Source organism: Mesocricetus auratus, unplaced genomic scaffold (assembly GCF_017639785.1).
Source record: "Mesocricetus auratus isolate SY011 unplaced genomic scaffold, BCM_Maur_2.0 Super-Scaffold_100676, whole genome shotgun sequence".
Taxonomy (NCBI): Eukaryota; Metazoa; Chordata; class Mammalia; order Rodentia; family Cricetidae; genus Mesocricetus; species Mesocricetus auratus.
Window position 1 is genome coordinate 537,163 of NW_024429266.1, and position 19,691 is coordinate 556,853.

Consider the following 19,691-nt stretch of genomic DNA (forward strand, 5'->3'; position numbering starts at 1 on the left):
CCTGGCTGCTGCCTGAACACTGTGTCACACGGCTCACCCTCCAGGTTCACCTTTGCTCACTGGCATTTCAGTAAAGCATTAATACAAATATAGAATGTATAATTTTCACATCACTCCTGGCAAATCCCAGGTGTGCCCTATTAGTAGAGTTCCAAGGATGCCATTTTCAACCATGAGAAAGATACACGACATGGTGGTACTTAGCTTAGGACCCTATTAATAGCAATCCTAATTACAGGGCTGCAAATTTAATTCATAGCAATGATTAGTGTCAGGACCAAAGGCATCAGGCATCAATATTGATGGAATTGTGTAAGCCCCATAAACAGAGATTGAACATTTGGGTCCATCCCCTCAGCAGTGGTCTGCTGTTAACTATTGCATTAATGTCTCTTCCAATTTGCTAAATCAAAATGACTCCATTTCTCAGTGTCCTCTTCAGCCACACTGAGACCTTTGCCCAGCCATCACTGAATGGGTATGAGTGGCACATAAAGGATCTTAAACAATGTTTTTGAGGAAGAATCCCAGGGCTCTGAGGGATGCATGGGTAACAGGCCAGATCCCTTGCTCTACCCAGCAGCCTTTGGCTTTGGCAGCAGCTCTCTTTTGTGTCCCCTTCAGAAAGTGCTGAGCAAATAGTGATGCTTGGAGAAAGGGGAGTCAGCTAGAGATTGTGTGTGGCACAAAAGGCTGCCGCCCCACCCACTGTGAGTCCAAGGAGGAGGCCTGAAGAGAGTGAAACAAGATAGCGTGTGCTGAGCTGACAGCTGCCATGTTCCTGGTTTCCTGGGCACTTTTGCATTACAGAGTGCAAAATGGTAGTCTACCACCCCCTCCCCTGCCACTTCTTACAACTCTATAAAAATCCCTAAAAACTCATTGGTTCACCAAGTCAGACTTTGGTGGTATCTCTACTTTGCTCTGTCATGGGATCCCTGTCTGGGGTGAGAAATGCATGTAGTGTCTCCCCAGGAAAAGGGAAAGTTCTTGTCACACAACGAGACTGCAGCTGGAATAATAGGTTCTTAGAGAAGGTCAATAAATTGTAAAATCCAGTGGTTAAAAGTCCACATCTGGATTGATGGAGATCTGGATACAAATCCAAGCTCTCTTCTTTGTAGCAAAGAAACTCCGCCATTAACTTTGTTGGGCCTCACTCAGTTTGTTCTTATGTAAAATGGACATACTAATTCTTACCTGATAAGAGTTGCTGAAGTATCCTTGAAAAGACACTCAGCTCAGGGCTTAGTATACAGGAAGTGCCTAGTTTACAGTAGACAGATAGAATTGCTGGCCTATCGCGTATGGATGGAGAGTCCCACTGCAGACTTGTCAGAGCCTCTCAGCTCTAGGACAAACATTTGATGGTTGAGTAGCCCTCCTGCTGGACAGGCTTTGGTAAGAATTCCAACTACGTGGAAGGAAGGGTCAGAACAGCAGTTTGTCCTAGGGCAGGCTACATGGTCAGGTCTGGCAAAGGCTAGGTGGATCCTGCTTTGAGAGAATAATCCTCAAGACAAAAGTTGTGTTCTGTTCCAAAAAATGTTTGCCTTCTATGGAGAATCAGCCATCAATCTAATGTTAAATGCAAAGGAAAAGATTGTTTCACTCAGAAAGGGTCCAAAGAGGAGATGCAGGAACCCAGACTCCAGAATTTCTTTGTTACTAAAAGCTTGTGTGAGTTTGAGTAGACTACCCAAACTTTCAAGGCCTGGATAGCTTCTCCAGAAAACTGAATGATATATATGATATATATATACATATATATATATATATCATATATCTATATCGCTGTCCAGGATCCCTAGACCTGGTTTTAGAATCTCCTCTAGCTGTAAAATCCATTTAGTTACATGAATGCTCCTGATGTTGCTTGATAGTGTCAGCCTTCTCCTTGAGGGCCCTGGCCCCTCCACAGGTCCCAACTCTGTAGTCTCTACCCTTGTCTTTGTTGCCTGCTCACAAACCCCAGAACACTCAAGCAGGGAACAATCTGACTTGCTACAAAGCCCATTGATAGTATGTCTCCTTCTAGAGACAATGTCAATACTCAGCTGGTAGCACTAGCTTTGGAATAGAATCCAGAAGAGTAGGGGAGTAGTGACTGCTTAGGACATGTTGGCATCAGTTCTTCAATTTCTTTTACAACTGGAAGCCTAAATGACTTCCTGAAGACTGAGACAGGATTGGGATAGACTAGGAGGCTCATAACCCCAGGTTCACTAGGAGGCTCATAACCCCAGGTTCATCCTCTCTGTCTTGCACCTCACTGGACAAGAAGGAATGCTAATAGGAAGGAAAAAGAAAGCTAGCTATTCCAGGAGCTGGGAGTGTTTCATTTGACCGTCTTGGATTATGCAAATTACTTAAATATGTGTGGTGCTCATCTCAACCCTGGAATGTTTGTAATTCTCCAATTTCCACATCTTCCGTTGATTAGCCATATGACCAGAAGTATACAGAGTATTACCACATGCAAGAGAGCACAGAACAGTCCCAACTCTTCTTGGGCATCTAAAAATGATGACGGAAGCAAAGAGAACTCAGACCTCCGAAAGAAAAACAGTAACAGTATAGGGGTGACTAAAGCGACACTAGCAGTGAGGATGCCAATGGCAACAGCTGCCATTCACTAAGCTCCTTTAAGCTCCACACAAGGCTCTGTATCAGGTATTCTACATCCTTCACTTCGGACGCCCACAGCAATCCGGCAAGACGGACAATGGTGGTCCAGTTGAAGAAACTGCTCCCTACGGGGCAGAGCTGTGTGGAACCACAATATTGTGGTTGTCTTGGGTGCATGCATCAAGAGAGAACACTGCTGGTTTGGTTAATTCTGCAAAGCAGCAGGCATAGAACCTCACTTCCTGCAGCTCCGCCCTAGGGAGGGCCAGCACATATTGTTTGCTCTCACTGGTGACTAATGCAGCTGGATGCCAAAGTCCAGTAGGATTAGATTAGATGGGCTCAGCTGGGCCAGCCTTCCAAATATTTTTTCCCATGACTCAGGACTCGGGGTAGGGGACAGGATTGTCTTCCTCTATCTGACCTTGCAAACATGTCACTAAAAGGAAGCCTGATCTGACAGTGTCACTACCCCCAGGGAACCAGGGAAGAAGCAGGATTTGACAGAAGTCTCAGAAATGCCCACAATCACAGACGACTCTTCTGTAACAATCACTATTAAGTAATTTTCATATATTATCATTTTAATCCTTACTACAAATATCCAAAGTGTTTGTTGCTACCTTAATCTACAAAACAAAAGAAAAAGACACCACATTTTGACTGTGCCAAGTTCTGCCCTCCCTGCTTCATGTGAATCATATCCTTGACTTAATGTTTCCATTAACACTTAACCATCCACACAAGCTAGGGATCATGCTCACCTCTGGCTTCTGTCTGTCTTCCCAAAGTAAGATGGAATCTCCATGAGGATGAGTACTTACTTTTGACAGTTTTGGTCACTACTGTATTACCTAGCTTCTGACACATCTATTGCTATGATGGGTCACCATGACCAAAGCAACATATAAAAGAATTTATTGGGGCTTACAGTTCCAGAGGGTTAGAGTTCATGACCATCATGGCAGGGAACATGGAAACAGGCAGGCAGGCAAGGTGCTGGAGCAGTAACCTCACATCTTAAACATAAGCACAAGGTAGAGAGAGGAGATAGAGAGAGAGGGAGAGAGGGGAGAAAGAGAGACAGAGACTGGGCCTGGCATGGACTTTTGAAACCTCAAAGCCCACCTCCAGTGACACTGCCTAAAGGACATGTGTGTATGCGGTGGACACTTTCATGAGGATTTGACTTCTATACATTAGCACATTGGCCTGTAGCAAATTCTACAGAAGCTGTTTGGATCACCTGAATGCTATGAGCTTGAATCAGAATCTACAGTCTCCTGCCCCAAGGCACAGTTCCCTGGTTTTTAACCATGCTGTAATAAGTCCCAAGTTGTAAGGACTCATTCTTGGATTGTGAACAACCTGCAGAACACCCTGCTTTATGTCTCAAACAGGAATCACTAGGATTGAACTGTACAAGCTGTGCAAAAGATGCAAAAAATAAATAAGCCCTGAGCTTTCCATTTTCAAAAGGGTTCTGGGAGACTGGAAGCCCTTTCCCTGGGGCCTGCTGGGACTCTGGATAGAGCTAAAACCCTCTGTCTATGTCTGTCATGGCTGAGCAGGATATATATATATATATATATATATATATGGAAGATATCTGTAAGTATGACTTATTCCTTGTGCCAAACAAATGCCTCTTTTCCCAGCTTTGGAAAGACCAGTCCTCTGGACCCAAGGGGTGCATAAAACAACAAAACAAACAGTGAGTTTGGTGGTAGGTCTGGGCAAGAAGCCAGTCTCATTACAGTGATACGGTAGTGAACTCCCAAGCCAGTACCCCACCTCTGACTCTGTAATGCAGGCTCTGGGGAGGTCAGAGAACATCCATTGGCCCACCACCCCTCCAGATCACAGCATTACTGGGATGCCTGGGGAAGCCAGGAGACAGGTCAGATGTCTCTAGTCACAGAATAACCACTAGGGCTTCTGGAACTGCCTCCCCAGTTCCTATTTCTGGTTGTTTACAGGATCAAGGATTCATGCAGAGAGAGAAGTGAATCATTTCCACTTTGAGGAACCAGTGGCTATTGTTCTTGTTCGGTGGGATTGGCAAGGAAGAAAGTCATGTTTCCCAGCTTTTCATGCAGCTAGGCCTTCCAGCTGCCACAGTGACCCCCAGACCACAAGGGGAGCCAGGTAATAGGTTAGGAACTCGGGTGTTAGGGAGGAAGTCTGTGTGAATATCAGTATGGTCATATGGAAAGAAGGGTGTATAAATTCGGACACATTACTTTTATCAAACCTCTGTGTTGTGTACTAACCCTGGGCCCTAGGAAGGAATCCTGATCAGCTCTTCAAGGCCTAAGATGCTAATGTAAGAAGTTCACATTTTTTTTCCTGGCATTGCTTAAAGAATTGATTGTGAGATTATAAGAAGATAGGGTAGGGATGTCAGGGCCTCTGGTTGGCTGGAGACTAGAAACCATAACTTGGTATATTCCTTGGAAAAGGCAGAAATAGTTTACCTTAAAAATCTTGGGAATTTTAGTAGCTGCTGTTAGCTGATTATCAAAAAACTGACTTTAAAATGGTCAGGGTCTTCCCTAGAGCTTGACCAGTCTTGGTGAATTTGCAAAACTGTCCCAAGAATTAAAAAGTAAAGGACTGGTAGAGGATCAGTGGTGGCCTGGGCCTCTGCACCTGCCTACTGTCACATTTCCGTCTGATCCAGGTGAGGCAGATGGCTGTGTGTGCTATTCCAGGGTCTTGAGGCAACACTGGAAGTGCTGTCCCCTCCTGCCTTACCAGCTAATGGCTCAGAGCACCACTACTCCCTCTTCCAAATACTGTCCAGAAAGCATCCTCTCCCTGTAATCCAGCAGGAGTTCTGTTTCCATGAGTCCTCATCCACTGCCAGCCAGTGGATCTGCCCACGCATCATGAGTACTCTCCTCTGCAACAGCCCCATCCATAAGAGTCACTCTTGACATCCAATTCTATGGAAATAGGGTTTGGCAGAGTACAACCCAGTACATTTGAGGTGAGCTTACAGAGTCCCTAATGGGAGGTATTTTATCTGGCAGTGGGATATGTGGCATGCATTACCCTCAATGGCTGAAGTGACTGGGTAGAGCATGTGTCACATGTATTAGGCAATAGGCAAGTTTTCTAAGAGGCTAGGGGCAGAGAAACAGCAGATTTTACTCTCGGCTGCATCCTCGGTTCCAAAGACGGGAGGCTGAAGCAGAGTGCCACCTTAGCTTCTGCAAGGGCATGTGGTAGTGTGTGAAATAGTAGAGTGGGCAGATGGGCAGAATTCCGGTCACTGGGAATGGCAAGAAGGAACCAGAGCAGCATCACCATGAAACTTGAGCTAGTCCATCCCCAACACACTCCTGCCTTCCCTGATTCAGCATGACTCTTGGTTCTGTGCCCCATTAACTTGTCCTTGAACTGCATACTCCATTCTTACCTGGAATCATAAAGATGTCTGAAATGAGTTTCTGGTTTCTGCCTTTACCTGCTTGGGCATTATATCTTTCCTCTGGATTCCTACAGTATGCTCAGCCAGGAGGATGTCATCATAGGGGACAGTGTTCAGGCTCTAGGACACCGTGATCCATCCATCCCATCCCTGTGTCTTGCCCCAGATACTCTCACCACCTTGGCCTTGCCCTACCCATACCCAACACCTCTTTCTGACCCTGAGAAACTTTCAGCCTTGCTTAGGGAAGGCTTCAACCCTGCTTGAACTGCAAAGTCCATATCTAGGGTTCTCTGACCTTCTCGTCTTTATTCCCATTCTCTGCTGTGGTCTGTCTTTCATTTTCACATCTTCTTAGTTACTGTTCTATAGCTGTGAGGAGACACCACGATCAAGGCAGTTTATAAAAGAAAGCATTTCGTTGGTGACTCACTTACAGTTTTAGAGGGTTAGTCCAGGACCATGTTAGGAATCATGGCCCAAAGCAGGCAGGCAGGATGATGGGAGAGGAGCTGACAGCCTACATCTTATCCACAAGATGGAGGCAGAGAGGGGTTGTGTGTGGGGGGGAGCAGAGACCAGCTGGGCCTGACATGAGTTTCCAAAATCTCAAAGCCCACCTCCCCCATAGTGATACACCGCCAAAAAGGTCATATACCTCCTAGTCCTTCCTAAACAGTCTACAAACTAGGGACCAAGCAGTCAAGTGTATAAGCCTATAGAGGTCATTCTTATTTAAGCTACCATTGAAGGAGTCAGAATCTCCCATAGCAATGGCATCATGGGAGAGATTCTATAGTTGGACATAGGGCTAAAATTAGGGTTAGAGTTAGTCCTTCTACAGCACCCTTTACTGAATGCATCTACTGACCAGGTGTTTAATCCCTAAAGTAAAACAGCTTGGTTAAAACAAGTGCTTCCATACTTTATAGGAAAAGCTGGTTCTGCAGCAGCAACTCCTACTATATTACCCTCTGGGGCCACAATGACTAAGCCTAACTCATCTTCTACAGGTTGATGGCTAAGCATGCAAACAAGTGAGACTCAAGTCTGGGCTCAGCCCTGAACTGGACAAATTTCTTTACCTTACTTTGCCTTTATGTCCCATCTGCAATATGAAGTTGACAACAGCACTCACCTCAGAATGGCTGCATCAGAGTTCAATGAGCTAGCAGATGCAACATACTTAACATAGCACCTAGAACATGAAAGGTGCTCGGTACATTGCATTATCTGGAGAACTATCTTTATCTACTTTATTTGCTCTTTTTTTCCTTGGGGTTTCAGCATTGTAGAACTCTGCTTAACATAGCATGATTCCCACATCCTTGCTGCCCTTGTTTGTCTCAGACTTGGTTTCTTAACACTCTGTTATGATATTATCTCCCTCATAAAATGGAGTCAATGCTGCTCAAGATCTGGAAGCTGTTCTTCTGCGTCTACGGTGATGACTAATTGATTTTGCCGAAGTATGTACTACCACACAATTGGCTGGGCTCTAATCCTGAGTCCTCTGCTTGCATTCCTCTTTGGGCTCAGAGCCATACGAGGCTCTAATTCACCTTTTAAAAGTACAACATGGTATTCTTCCTCCTTTATGAGACCTTGCAGACTGATCCCACATCCATTGCTTGAGCTGTTGTACCCTGTGGTGAAGTTTTGCCTGTCTTTCCACATCCTGTAAAGCACAGCTCTTCGTCTTACATGTGCTGCATCTTGGCTTTGAGATCTCAGTCCCATCCTCCCTGTTCTTTCAAGGAGGCAAGGGCATGGACTTTGGGTTCCCTGTGTGTCTGAGCACCTAAGATCACATTGTGGTTATGCCACTTTTAGTGAGTTCACTTCCCCACTCAGGGACATCCTGTTCCTACCAGCCTCTGTAGATGAGAGCTGGACCGTCTGAGAGACGCCTGGCCAGGCAGGGAAGAAGTGAGTAGCTCTGACGCACCCAGATTCCCTTCCCTTGCCTGACTCTTAGCTATTTTTTTCTTTATTTTCCTTCCTGTGTTGAAAGAGCTGTGGGGCTTGGACCATGCTAGAATTTCCTGGGGACATTCCATAAATTCTTCATGGGATTTCTCTCTGGAGAGGGTGGGGATGAGTGGCTGGGTAAGTGGGAGACCACTAGGAGCCAGGTATGGATATAAAGTACCTTAAGGAAGTGTGGGTGGAAGGAAAGGGTGAGCTTCTCGGAGGGAAAATAAAATGAGAGTATCATGAGTTCATAGAAGCAGTCAAAGGAACAGCATCCTCAAGGTAAGAAGACAGACAAGTTGCAGGTTGGGACATGAAGTAGGCAGCTATGTCTACAGCCTTGCCCTTGAACCTGCTATCTCCACAGTGACTAGTCTGCTGGGGCTCCTACAAGGCCCAGAGAACATGGGGCCACATGTGTATGTATGTGTCTGTGTGCATGTGTGTGTGTGTGTGTGTGTGTGTGTGTGAGAGAGAGAGAGAGAGAGAGAGAGAGAGAGAGAGAGAGAGAGAGAGAGAGAGAGGTTGGGAGATGCAAGCAATTCTAGATGTGTATTGAGTAAGACACATGAAGACTAAGGGGTCAGCAGATGCAGATTGTCCCTTGAAGTCTAGTTGGCCCATTCTTCTTATCTAGTAATACTGATTTCTTAATTTAGGTCTAAGGCTAGAGTAAGTAGAGACACTATCCCTTAATTGAATTTTGTAGCAAGTCTGGACCTGAAAATCACTCTCAGTCTCTACCTCCCCAGTTCTACCACTGCTTCTCAAAGTAAAAAGGAGTGCCAAATTTTGGGGTCAAGGCAAGAAACAACTAGCCTTATATCTCTTTGTCTGGATCAGTCATTCTATTTCTCTAAGCTTCAGTCTTCCTGTGGAATAATGAGGATAGTGGGCTTAGATGATCTCAAGGCTTTTCAGAAGACGGCCCTATTTTGCAAGGATGGTTCTACTTTGTTAGGCTTACCATATGAGTAAAACTTCAGTGATGGTATTAAAGAGAATTAGTATGAATAGACCATCCTTTAATAGAACTTTCAAAAAAGGAGACAGAGTCTGGACCAACAACTGGAGATGTGAGAAAGATGGATATAGTGCTGGGCACCAGCCCAGATGCTGCTCTTGCTGCACCTTACCTAACCTCTGTATAATTTTAGAGAAAGGTACTTCCTTTGGCAGGCAGATTAGTAATAGAAGCCTCATGGGCAGATGTCTAAGAATGGAACATATCCTACTGAGGGTTACTTAGGTGGTATTCCAACTCTCCCCCTTGCCCAAGTCCTAGGTGCATATGTCCAACTAGATGAGGTGAGCCTTGCTAAGCAAGGAGGTAGACAGCCTCAGGCATCCAAGCTGAGATGTGACTGGCAGAATATACCACTTCTCAACCTCAGGGAATAACACCTCTCTTACAGAATAGCTCTCCTGCCCTCCCCAGCTTTAGGCAAGCAGATGATAGGACCACAATCATCCTCTCTTGCACACACTGAAGCCAAGTCAGGCCCATAGCTGTGGGGCACAGTGATGGTGCAAGACAGAAACAAGCAGCAACATTTCCCAAGAGTCAAGAAATGGTCAAAGGGGTTTGGAATTACAAAGTCCAGAGAAGGCTGGGAACTTCTCTATCTTCTCATAACACTCGACACCCCCTCTACAACAATTCAAAACAAGAAGAACATGGAAAGTCTTCCTCAGACTCCCTTCCAGCTCTCTTTCTTCCACACTCCTCAACAACAACCTCCCAGGGCTCTAAATGGATTAGGAGAAGGAGCCTGTTAATATCAACATCAAAGGATGAGGTGCAGCAAAATCTTGTCTGGGCCTTGATCCCCAGGTACTAGAACTAGTGAGGGGTGGCAGGAGAGTAACCTTGGGAAAAGGGGATTAGCTGGGGCAGGAAAGAATGTAGCTGCTATAATCCTACATAATGAACCAGACTGTGCTTCCTATCCACACCCTAAACACTCGACAAGCAGGTACAAGCTATTGGCTTCAGCCTCCCTCACAAGAGGGCCCCCTTGTTGCCAGTCCCAGAGAGCCTGTTCCCTACAGCTTGTAGGGGTACCCAAGTAGGCCTGGAAGGCATCTCCTTCCTCCTGGCTGCTGAGATTTGGGTACGACAGTGGGGAGGGCAGTCTACAACTGCTGGGAAGATGGGTAACCAGCCTTGTACCTAGGCACCAGTCATGTACCTTGAGGCCAACTTCTACCACCACAGATCATAGGACCCAAAACCTGTCTTAGCCAACTTCTTTCAGTTTACAGCCAACAGCTGGGTCCCATGTAGGGGTTGCAATGCATATGATTCAAAATGTGAACAACAACAACAAAAAATAAGTTCTACTTGATTTGGGAATTAAGAGGAGTTTTTCTCACAGTACTTTCCCAATACCTCAATATTTGACAACATTGAAATACATTTGTACTTCTTAGGTACTCACTGACTAATAGATGTAAGAAACAATTTAAAGCCAAACCACAAAACTGATTCCTATCTACCTGCCCATTCCATTCCCTTCCCTTAAGAAAATAAGAATTTGCCAATAGTTAAATCTCTACTGACCACTACCTTCTAGAAGAGTCTCTCAACTGAGAAGGCAATGTGTCAGAACAGTCAGGCCACCAATTCTTACCTTCTTCAGCTTGCCACTCTTAGTCCCCACAAAAACCACACTGTAGCCGTTGTACACATAGGAGGCCACAGAGGTCAGGCGGTCCCTGCTGGTGGTGTACAGGGTCAGTCCCTCCACGGGAGTGGAGCCTCCCAGAGGTTGATTGATGTCCAGGCCACAGAAGTTATCATCAATGGGGACTGGCTGGAAGGACAAAAAAAGAACGGGAGTGAATCACGGTGAATGAATGAAAGGGTCATTTCAAACTACCCAACCCATTGCTGTCAGTCTGAGCATCCCAGGACTCAGAGAGGATCGGGACTGGGACCAGGTCTAACATGTTAGAGACAAATCTCATTGCCACTTTACCTACAATGACATCTCGGCTCCCATGGGACCAGATTATGAGTGACTAGACATCTCAACTCTCCCAGAATCACATGTCTTTTACCTTTCTACCAGGAAAGCCAGGCTTGGGTTGTAAAGCTGACTGAACTCACCTTCTGTTTCTTTTCATGTCCCCTTAGACCACGTCCGTCTGTGAAGCTCTGTCTGTTTTAAACAGGGTTCCCTCAAAGGATATTCAGCCTAGAGGCAACATTGTAAGATTCCACAGGCCTAGAGGTTTCCTGTTTGTTCTTTGAGCAAGCTAGTGTTTCTTGGGCTGTAGAGTTTTTCCTTGAGGCACGAGGAATTTTAAGCCACTAAACTACCACTATTACCTGCCATCCTGGGGACTCATTGAAAGTGTCATGATGATATTGGATACTGTCTTTTGCTTTGGGATCTCTTTATTTATTTATTTATTTTTGGAGTTCTGGGAGGGTGGTAGATCTGGGGGCTCTTCCATGCTAGGCAAGTGCTCTATCACTAAACTACTTCCTCGGTCCTTGTTTTACTTTTTATTTGGAGATAAGGTTTCACTAAATTGCTCAGGCAGGGCTTGAACTTGTAACCTTCCTGATTTAGCCTCCCCAGTAACTGAGATTACAGGCCTGTACCACCAGGCTGCAATCTACATTAGATTCTTCATTTGGAAATATATACCACCCCCCAACACACACACCTTTGGAAAGAATTATAGAGGATTAAATTAAACAATGTATGTAAAGGACATTTATCAACGTGTGCCACTATCTCTTGCACATTATAGGTGTTCAAGGAGATTTCATCTTTATCAGCCTTTTGAAGGGATTAGTGGTGGGTCAGGAGGAACTGTGTCACTTTGAAAAAAGGCTCCCTTCAACAAGCGAGAAAACTTTCGGTACCAAGAATAAGACTCATTCCCACCCTGTGTTCTGGCTAGGTCCGCTGGGGGCCACAGCATCATCTTCTGGATGGTATACAGAGAACTGGATGGATAGAGTTGACTGGGAACGCCCCCATAGGCTCATATAAATGTTTGGTTCCTAGTTGGTGGACTGTTCAGGAAGAATTAGGATGTGTGGCATTACCGGAGGAGGTGTGTCACCAGGGGTGGCCTTTCAAGTTCCAAAAGACCATAGCACGTCCAGCCAGATGTCTCTCTGGGTAGAGAGGGTAAAGAAGGGAGGGTTGAACTGCATGGATCTTGAGGATAGGGGTTGCATAGTACAGCATGAGGCTGTGTTTCGATGGGTGCTCCAAGACACCCCAGCTAACTGCCCAGCATGATATCTTGCAGTAAAGGCTGCAGATTCTGGACAAACAAACAAAACCCAAAAAAACCTTGAGTTCTGGGGGAGCTGTCCCTACCTGGTCTGGAAAAGGCTTCTCAGAAAACAAAAGACATAGGAGTCAGCCCCACAGACACCTCCCTTAACCTTGCTTTTTCACCCTCACCAGGGAGGGCCAACTGATGCTTCATTTTCTCAGAATAATTGGTTAATAAGTTAGAGCACTTTTTTTATTTTTATTTTTGAGCTTGTGTTCCCTCTTGAGTTCTGAGGGGAACTAGGACATGCCTCTGGGATTTTGGTACTTGTGGACAGCTGCCATGCCTACCACTGGCAGGAATGATGGTGCTAAAATGTACATGAACACTCCATAAGAAAGAACACCAAGTTTTAGAGTAAGAGTGGCCTTGAACTCTGGATGGCAGAGTCTGCATTACAGTTTGGAAGGGAAGAAGAAGTATGATAGCCCTAGCTCATGAGAGATGTCCATGTACATCTGCATCCAATGACGTCACTTCTGCTTGAAGCCAGGCTGCCTGACAGCATTTATACAACAGGTATCGCTAAATACTGTAGACCACGGCCCTCCTTCTTCCTCTGTTGTGTGGAGTCAATTCCTTACTCTTTCCAGCATGTAACTGGGCAGTGCCAAGCAGGTAGTTACTAGCCACTGCTCTCTGCCCTTGCTGCCTCTCTTTCTCATCCTTTCTCTGTAAGCAGTGGCTACTCAATAACAGTTAGGCAATCTAGATCTTAGCACTGTCCTTACTGTAGCAGGCCTTATTGCTACGTGCTCTCTCTGAGCCAGAGTTTTTTCATCTATAAAATAAAAGAGTAGAGTCGGTCATTGTCAAAATTCTTTATAGTTTACTTTCATGGTGTCATTTTTTTTCTGCCACTCTGTCCAGGGGCTGGTAGGGGTAGAGCTGTGATCTAAGCCATTCTGGGGTATGGTGACAGAAGTGAAAAGTCATTACTGGCAACTGTGGATTTCTCTAGATTCTTCCTGATGCTGGAGTCCCCAGAACCGCAACAGAATTTATCTGTTCTGAGCCTAAGCCCTGGGGATGGATAGGAATTTCTTCCCTCAGTATCTTGTCAGGTTACTCCCAATTCCTGATGTCCCTTTCCATTTGCATGGAAAGCAAGTGACTGAAGTATGACTTTTCTCAGAGGCAGTGGTCCCACAGAGTTTGCTTCAGGAGCCTGTGGACTTCCCTGAATTTAGACCCTACTTTCTGGTTCACAGATATATGGAGCTAAGTAGTTTATTTACATTCTCTAAGCCTTTGCCTTTCTATCTGCAAAAGGGTATGATAATTAGTGCTCTACATGTGAAGATCGGGTAAGGTAATAAACTGCTCAAAACTGCCCATCTTGTGTAACTGATATACTTTTTTTTGTGTGGGAGTAATGTTCACATCTTTGATTTGAGAGTTATATGTTGGTACACAGACTATGTCAAAGTCAAGCTCAGGGCCATGGCTTCTCTTTGACCTTTAAAAAATTTTAAAGGTCACTAAAAGCATCTCTCTCTAGTCCCTAATTCTGACATCCTTTGGACTATAGAAACCCAAGGAGACCACCATTTTACACACTCAACTCTTTTAGTGCTTTAAATGTTATTGCCCCAGGGGGTGACAGGAAGAGGAGTTTTTTGCCTATATGGCAGTAGTTTTCAACCTATGTCAAGACCCTGGGGTTGCATATCAGATATTTATGTTATGATTCATAACAGTAGCAAAATTACATTTATGTAGTAGCAACAAAATAAGTTTATGGTTGGGGGACTGTATTAAAGGGTCTCAGCACTAGGAAGGTTGGGGCACTTGTCCTTCTAGCCATCACCAGGGTTCTAGTCAGGACTTGTCTCTCTGTGGCACCACTGGAGCAGAGCACAGTGTCCTCTTCCTTTTAACATTGGCTGAAAGGCAAGCAGGAATCAGCAGTTTCCTCTTGACAAGGCCATGGGAACCAGGGTGGATACTGCAAGGAGTTAACCCTTACATTTCCTCTCTTGCTTGAAGAGGGTCTTTGTTCATAAAGCTTTAGTGCTACAAAAACAAACTGGAGATGATCTATTTCTCATTTTATGAAACTAAGTTAAGTGGCAAATAACTATTCCTTCATTATTATGATTAGCAGCAGTAATACTAGTTGCTCATTTACCGAGTGATTACTGTGTACCAAACATTTTATTTTCATGAATTATCGATCCTCATATAACACGATACTCATAATAAAAAAGAGGATAATATTATTTTTGTTTTAAAGATGAGAACTTATAACTCATATGACACACATACCTTTCTTAAGGACACACAGGATGTAGGTGGAAGAACTGATTTTTAATCTAATTGATTAGATTTAAAGCGTGAATTCTTAACAAGTGTCATGTGGTACCCTCTCTCATATGCTTGAACCAAGCTATGATTCCTTGAAGTTCGTATTATGCTTCGGCATGCCCCAAGTTCTCTACCTCTCTTTGGAATGCCCTTTTCTCTCCCTTAGCCACTGCTCCAAATTCACTAGTATTACTCTATTTTCTTTCCTCTATAGAAAATTTACCATTTGGCAGGCATTATCATTTTATTTGCCTGAGAGTCTCATGTAGCCAGGATAACATTGAACTCACTATGTAGCCAAGGATGACTTTGAACACCTAATCCTCCTACCTCCAACTCTTCCAAGTGTTGAAATTACAAGTGTGCACCACCATATCGGACTAGACTGTTTTGTGTGTTTGCTTGTCTTGCCTCACCAGTAGGTAAGCTCTCTGAGAGCATGTAGCTTAGTCATGCGGCTTAGCAGGCACCAAAAGCAGTGCCTGGTACCTGGTAAGCACACAAAGGCATGCATTAGTATTGATTTAATGAGTCGGTAAACTCATCTCAAGACTCCAACGTAGGCAAGACTCTGCAATTGGTAGTTGTTACCTGGTTGCCTAAAACCCATTCTTCTCCCAGGCCCTTACTGGCCCGGAAGCTGAGGGTACACGGGAATCGGGAGCAAAGCACATGGAGGCTCCTTACCGCCTTGGTGCACTGCACATCCTTTCCCAGAAGCCAGTTGAGCTCCAAGTTGCCCTCTCCATGGTAGCAGGACTGCAACCGCTCCTTGATCTGCAAGTTGATGGCCCGGATGGGGAAGGCACAGAGGGCTGAGTCATCGGGTGGGTGGTGGTACTGCTTCTGCCCCTTGGAGAAGATGGCAAATAGCACATCTTCATCGCTGCTGATGTTGAAGGCCTGAGCTAGAGCTTCCCCAGGCTTTGCGAGGTAAGCTGCCTGCAGGAGGCGGTATTCTACCCCAGCACGTGTGCAGCCAAAGGGCAGGGACACATAGGAGTGGAACTTGGGGTCATCCTTGCAGAGACGCACGATTCTTGAGGTATAGAAGAGGTCTCCTGCTGAGTTTATGGCCACGCCCTCAGGGGTCTCTGGCTGGACAGTGAGAAAGTAGACAAAACCCCCGCTGGCAAAGCCATAGATGTAGAAGATGTCAAAGTGGGAGACCAGGGCTAGGGTGTCAGAGGGAATCTTGATGAGGGAAGAGACAAAGTCACTGTGAAGCTCATAGTCCAGCATGGCTGAAGACTCAGGATCTCGGGGTAGCTTACGGCTGGACAAGGTAGGGAAGTAATCCTGCTTGCCGTCCACAGCAGTGCCGATAAAAAGCTTGCCATCTTCCCCCTCAGAGCGCACAATCACACCATACATGGTGCCCGTCTTATTGACACTGGACAAGTAGTGCTCCTTCTTGTGGGACGGTTCCACCAGGATGAAGAGGTCGTCCAGCCGCAGGAGCTTGCAAACACCCTGGTAGAGGCTGCCACAGGCAAGCAGGCGATTCTCAGAGTAGTCGATGATCAGTAGTTTGTTGACATTGTTGGTGAGTGTGAGCACCTCACTGCAGGGCTGTACAATAAGGGGTGGGTAGCAGGCCTTGTTGTCCTCTTCTGGCCCTGTCTTGTGAGCCACTTGGATTGTGAGGTTGCCTGTCAACTTGTAGACACGGTTGATGGCCCCCACATACACGGCCCCTGTTCTTCTGTGTACAGTCAAATGGTTGAAAGTCCAGTCACGGTTCTCAGAGTGGAAGGTGCTGAACTGAGGCATACCTGTAGTCCCACGAGCAAGCAGCAGCCAGGCCACCGAGAGCAGCAACACCGACAAGTTGTCAGCCTGCATGGCCCAAAGCTGGGACCTCCGCTGCTCCATCCCGAGAGGGGCAAGGCTTGGGGGACAGCTCTTCTGTGTGCTACTTCGCTTCTCTGGATCACCTCTCACATGGTTCTGAAAAACACAAGGCAAGGGGTCAGACTAAAAGTAAGTTCTACATGAACCGTATGTATTGCTTGACTGGGATTCCCAAATCCAGCTGGCCCTATGAATCTCTTTTGCTACATTTAAGGCTTTCTATTTTTAACATATTTTCCCCTCTGAGAGATGCTAAGGGAATCCCATTATCATTGGTCTTTAGCCATTATGCTGTATAACATGCTTTCATTTGTATGTTTTATTTACTTTGTACAAGCATTGGTTTTGTCTCTCAGAGAGATTAAAAGACTGGGTTTCACTCAGCTAGTCAATACCAGCATCAAGACCAAAAGGTCTTTCCCCTCCCTGCCCCCATACTCACTTCAGGAGCCCCTACTCCAGTATGATATGTCAATAACATTTCTCCTTATCTCAGACTCCCTTTACCTCACATGCCCAGGATCCTATCCTTTTTCATTCTCTGATATCCACAGGGAAGAAGCGGTGCCCCTCACTGTCCCTGAGGGAAGGGGATTTATGGAAAGTATACTATTCAAAAAAAGACTGGATTTCTAAACCTGCCACCCCAGAGCCTGAAAAGCACCCTGACATGGCAGATGAGCCTATTTCTCTGTAGATGGTGGAGCCTAGTGACATCACCCAAGGCAGGAGTTCTGCTCAGGAATACATGGGCAGCAGGAGAGGAAGAACAGTTGGAGGGTCAGTTTTATCTGCTCACTGCTGGGGAATTCTGGCTGTTCAATCATCTGTGAGTTTAGCCCTGGGCCTTGATCACAGTGTTTCAAGTTCTGCCTCCACTCTTCAAGGCTTTGATCCTGTCTGCATTCCAAGAAGCTGTCCAATAAGCATAAAGGACCCCTGAGAACACCAACTAAGACCAGCAAGGGGAGATCTCAGGCAAAGCGACAGAGGTCAGGAAACCCAGCCATCCCTGGACAGTCTGCTCCCCCTGACTTTTAGGATGAACAGTGGTTTCTTGAAAGCCACACCAGAAGAGGCAGCAGCCATCTAGCTAAGAGAGCCTTTCTCAAGCAGAACAGAGCACCTGGACAACCTTGTTGACAAGTGCTGACGGAACTCTGGGTGCGCTGAGGACGGGAATGGAAACACTCCAGCTAGGAAGAGAATTTGCTCCCAGTTAGCTTAGCAAAGGCCTGACTGCCTGTCCCCTCAACTGCCCAGTCTAGCTGGACTGGGTTATATCTAGTCTGACACCACCCCTACCCAGCTTTTCCTTGCATATCTAGCGAGTCCCCGTCCCATTTCTCGTCCCCCCCCCACTCGGTAGCATAGATCTGCAGCCACCACGGTGCCAGGGCGGTCCAACCTGACTGTGTTTCTCCAGGGGGACTCTGATGGGTGTTCTGGAGGTGATTCTTGAGGTCCCAGGCTTCCTTGGAAAGAGGAAGGGAAGCACGAGGCTGGGGCTGACCTTAGCTACTCTAACACAGCCCTTCCGGCCTCACAAGCAAAGGCTCCCAACTCACTCAGATTTCAGTTTGAAAAGCAGGTTATTTTTAGCTACGTCCTGAGGCCGGTAGCAGGACGTGAATTCCTCAAGAGGAACTGCAGAAAGGAAATAACAGAATCCTCAAACTCTGCAGCTAAGTGGGGGAATCGCAGAAGGCCACACTGCATGCTCTTCTCTAGAAGATGGGGCCACACAGGTGGGCTCCCCTACACCACAAGGGGCTTCAGACGGGAGGATGCAGCATGAGAGCAGACAGTCCATTCAAGACAAGCGTTGAAGACGAGGCTGCCTGTCACCATGCCAGGTGTAGGGACCCGCAGGACAGAAGTGCTCTCTGAAGCACAGTGGCACTGAATTCATGCATGGCATGCTCCTATCTTCCCACTTCCCACACCCACACCCATGCCTGACTCATGCTCACAAGGAGTAGCCCAGAGACCAGAGACCAGCATTTGAAGACACAGCCAGCCATCTCGCTTCCCTCCTCCATGACACAGTTCTGTAGTAAGCGGCTTTTGAAACAAATCTGGAACATTAGACTGATCGAGTCCCATCTCCATAGTTGTTGGAATGAGATAATGACAGTCCCTAGCTCTCTGGCGGTCATGAAAGTCAGTGTGATGCTGCAGGGGAAAGTTCTTAGCCGCACCATTGGTACCTGTTACGTTATCACAAAGGCCTCTGATGGGAAATGGCACCGGAATTCCTGACTTCTCTTCTCGCTTATGTTTTTCTTTCCCATGGATGGACACGATGAGGGGAGCTTTGATGCCCCTGGCCATGTAGCAGAGCTCAATTGGAAGGTTAGTGACAGGGAAAAAAAACAGACCCAGGCTCATTTTCTCTGCCATATTACAGCACAAGTCTCAACACAGTCTCTCTGAAGACATCAGGGAGGCTGCTGAAAGCTGGATTCTGAGTGGGAAAAACTGGGCTAGTGATTAGAAAGCCTGCGGTCACAGAGCAGAAAGAAGTGCGGAGAATTCGGGAATACTGGTGCAATGTCTGTCACTCACAAATTGTATAGTGAGTATAGTGGTCTAGCATTTTCCTGAGTCTGCTTCCTGAGCTGTCATATCTAGCCAGTCTGCGAGGTTCCTCCTCCTAGATGAAATGACACCTCGGGACCCATCTCCTTCAGTTCCTAGAGTCTGGGTTAAACAGCCACCGAGTTTCCTCTGTACTGCCTGTGTAGCCCATCAGACAGGCTTTTCCAGCATCTCTCTGAAGCAGGCCTGTTTTCTTTGTACCCCTCTAACTGCATGATCCTGGTGACTAGTCAGGAAATTCATCTACTGGACACGGGTCCAGAGGAGACACTGTCTCCAGTGGTAAGGGATGGAAAGAAAGGTTTGATGTCTTGAGGGCCACGAGATATGTCAAGATGGATGGGACCACGATATTGTTCAGTGGTCAAAGGTCAGGTCCACCAGGTCCAACCCCCTCATCCTCCCCCCCCCATGAGGTCAGGGTAAGGAGGACAGCCACCTTTGTGCCTGTGGAAAGTAGCAGTGTGGTGTGGTGAAATGCTGGGGTGGCTTTAAGTAGAGCTTCGGCCTTATGCACCTGGTCAGGGCACAAGGCCACTTGGGGATGCCACCTCTTCATCTACCTGAAATGGGCTTAGTCCTGGAA

General features: G+C 46.3%; 1 protein-coding gene across 2 annotated transcripts in view; it reads right to left on the reverse strand.

Moving 5' to 3' along the window:
* Positions 1 to 19,691, reverse strand: part of Plxna2 (plexin A2) — a 190,122-nt gene that overhangs the window by 149,253 nt on the left and 21,178 nt on the right. For both annotated transcript variants that reach the window (XM_005082844.4, XM_040739013.1), the window contains exons 2-3: positions 15,338 to 16,600; positions 10,672 to 10,854 (exon numbers count right to left, since the gene is read on the reverse strand). In XM_005082844.4, the coding sequence (XP_005082901.1) occupies positions 10,672 to 10,854; positions 15,338 to 16,525 (1,371 nt within the window). In that variant the 5' untranslated portion in view covers positions 16,526 to 16,600. The remainder of the gene's footprint in view (positions 1 to 10,671; positions 10,855 to 15,337; positions 16,601 to 19,691) is intronic.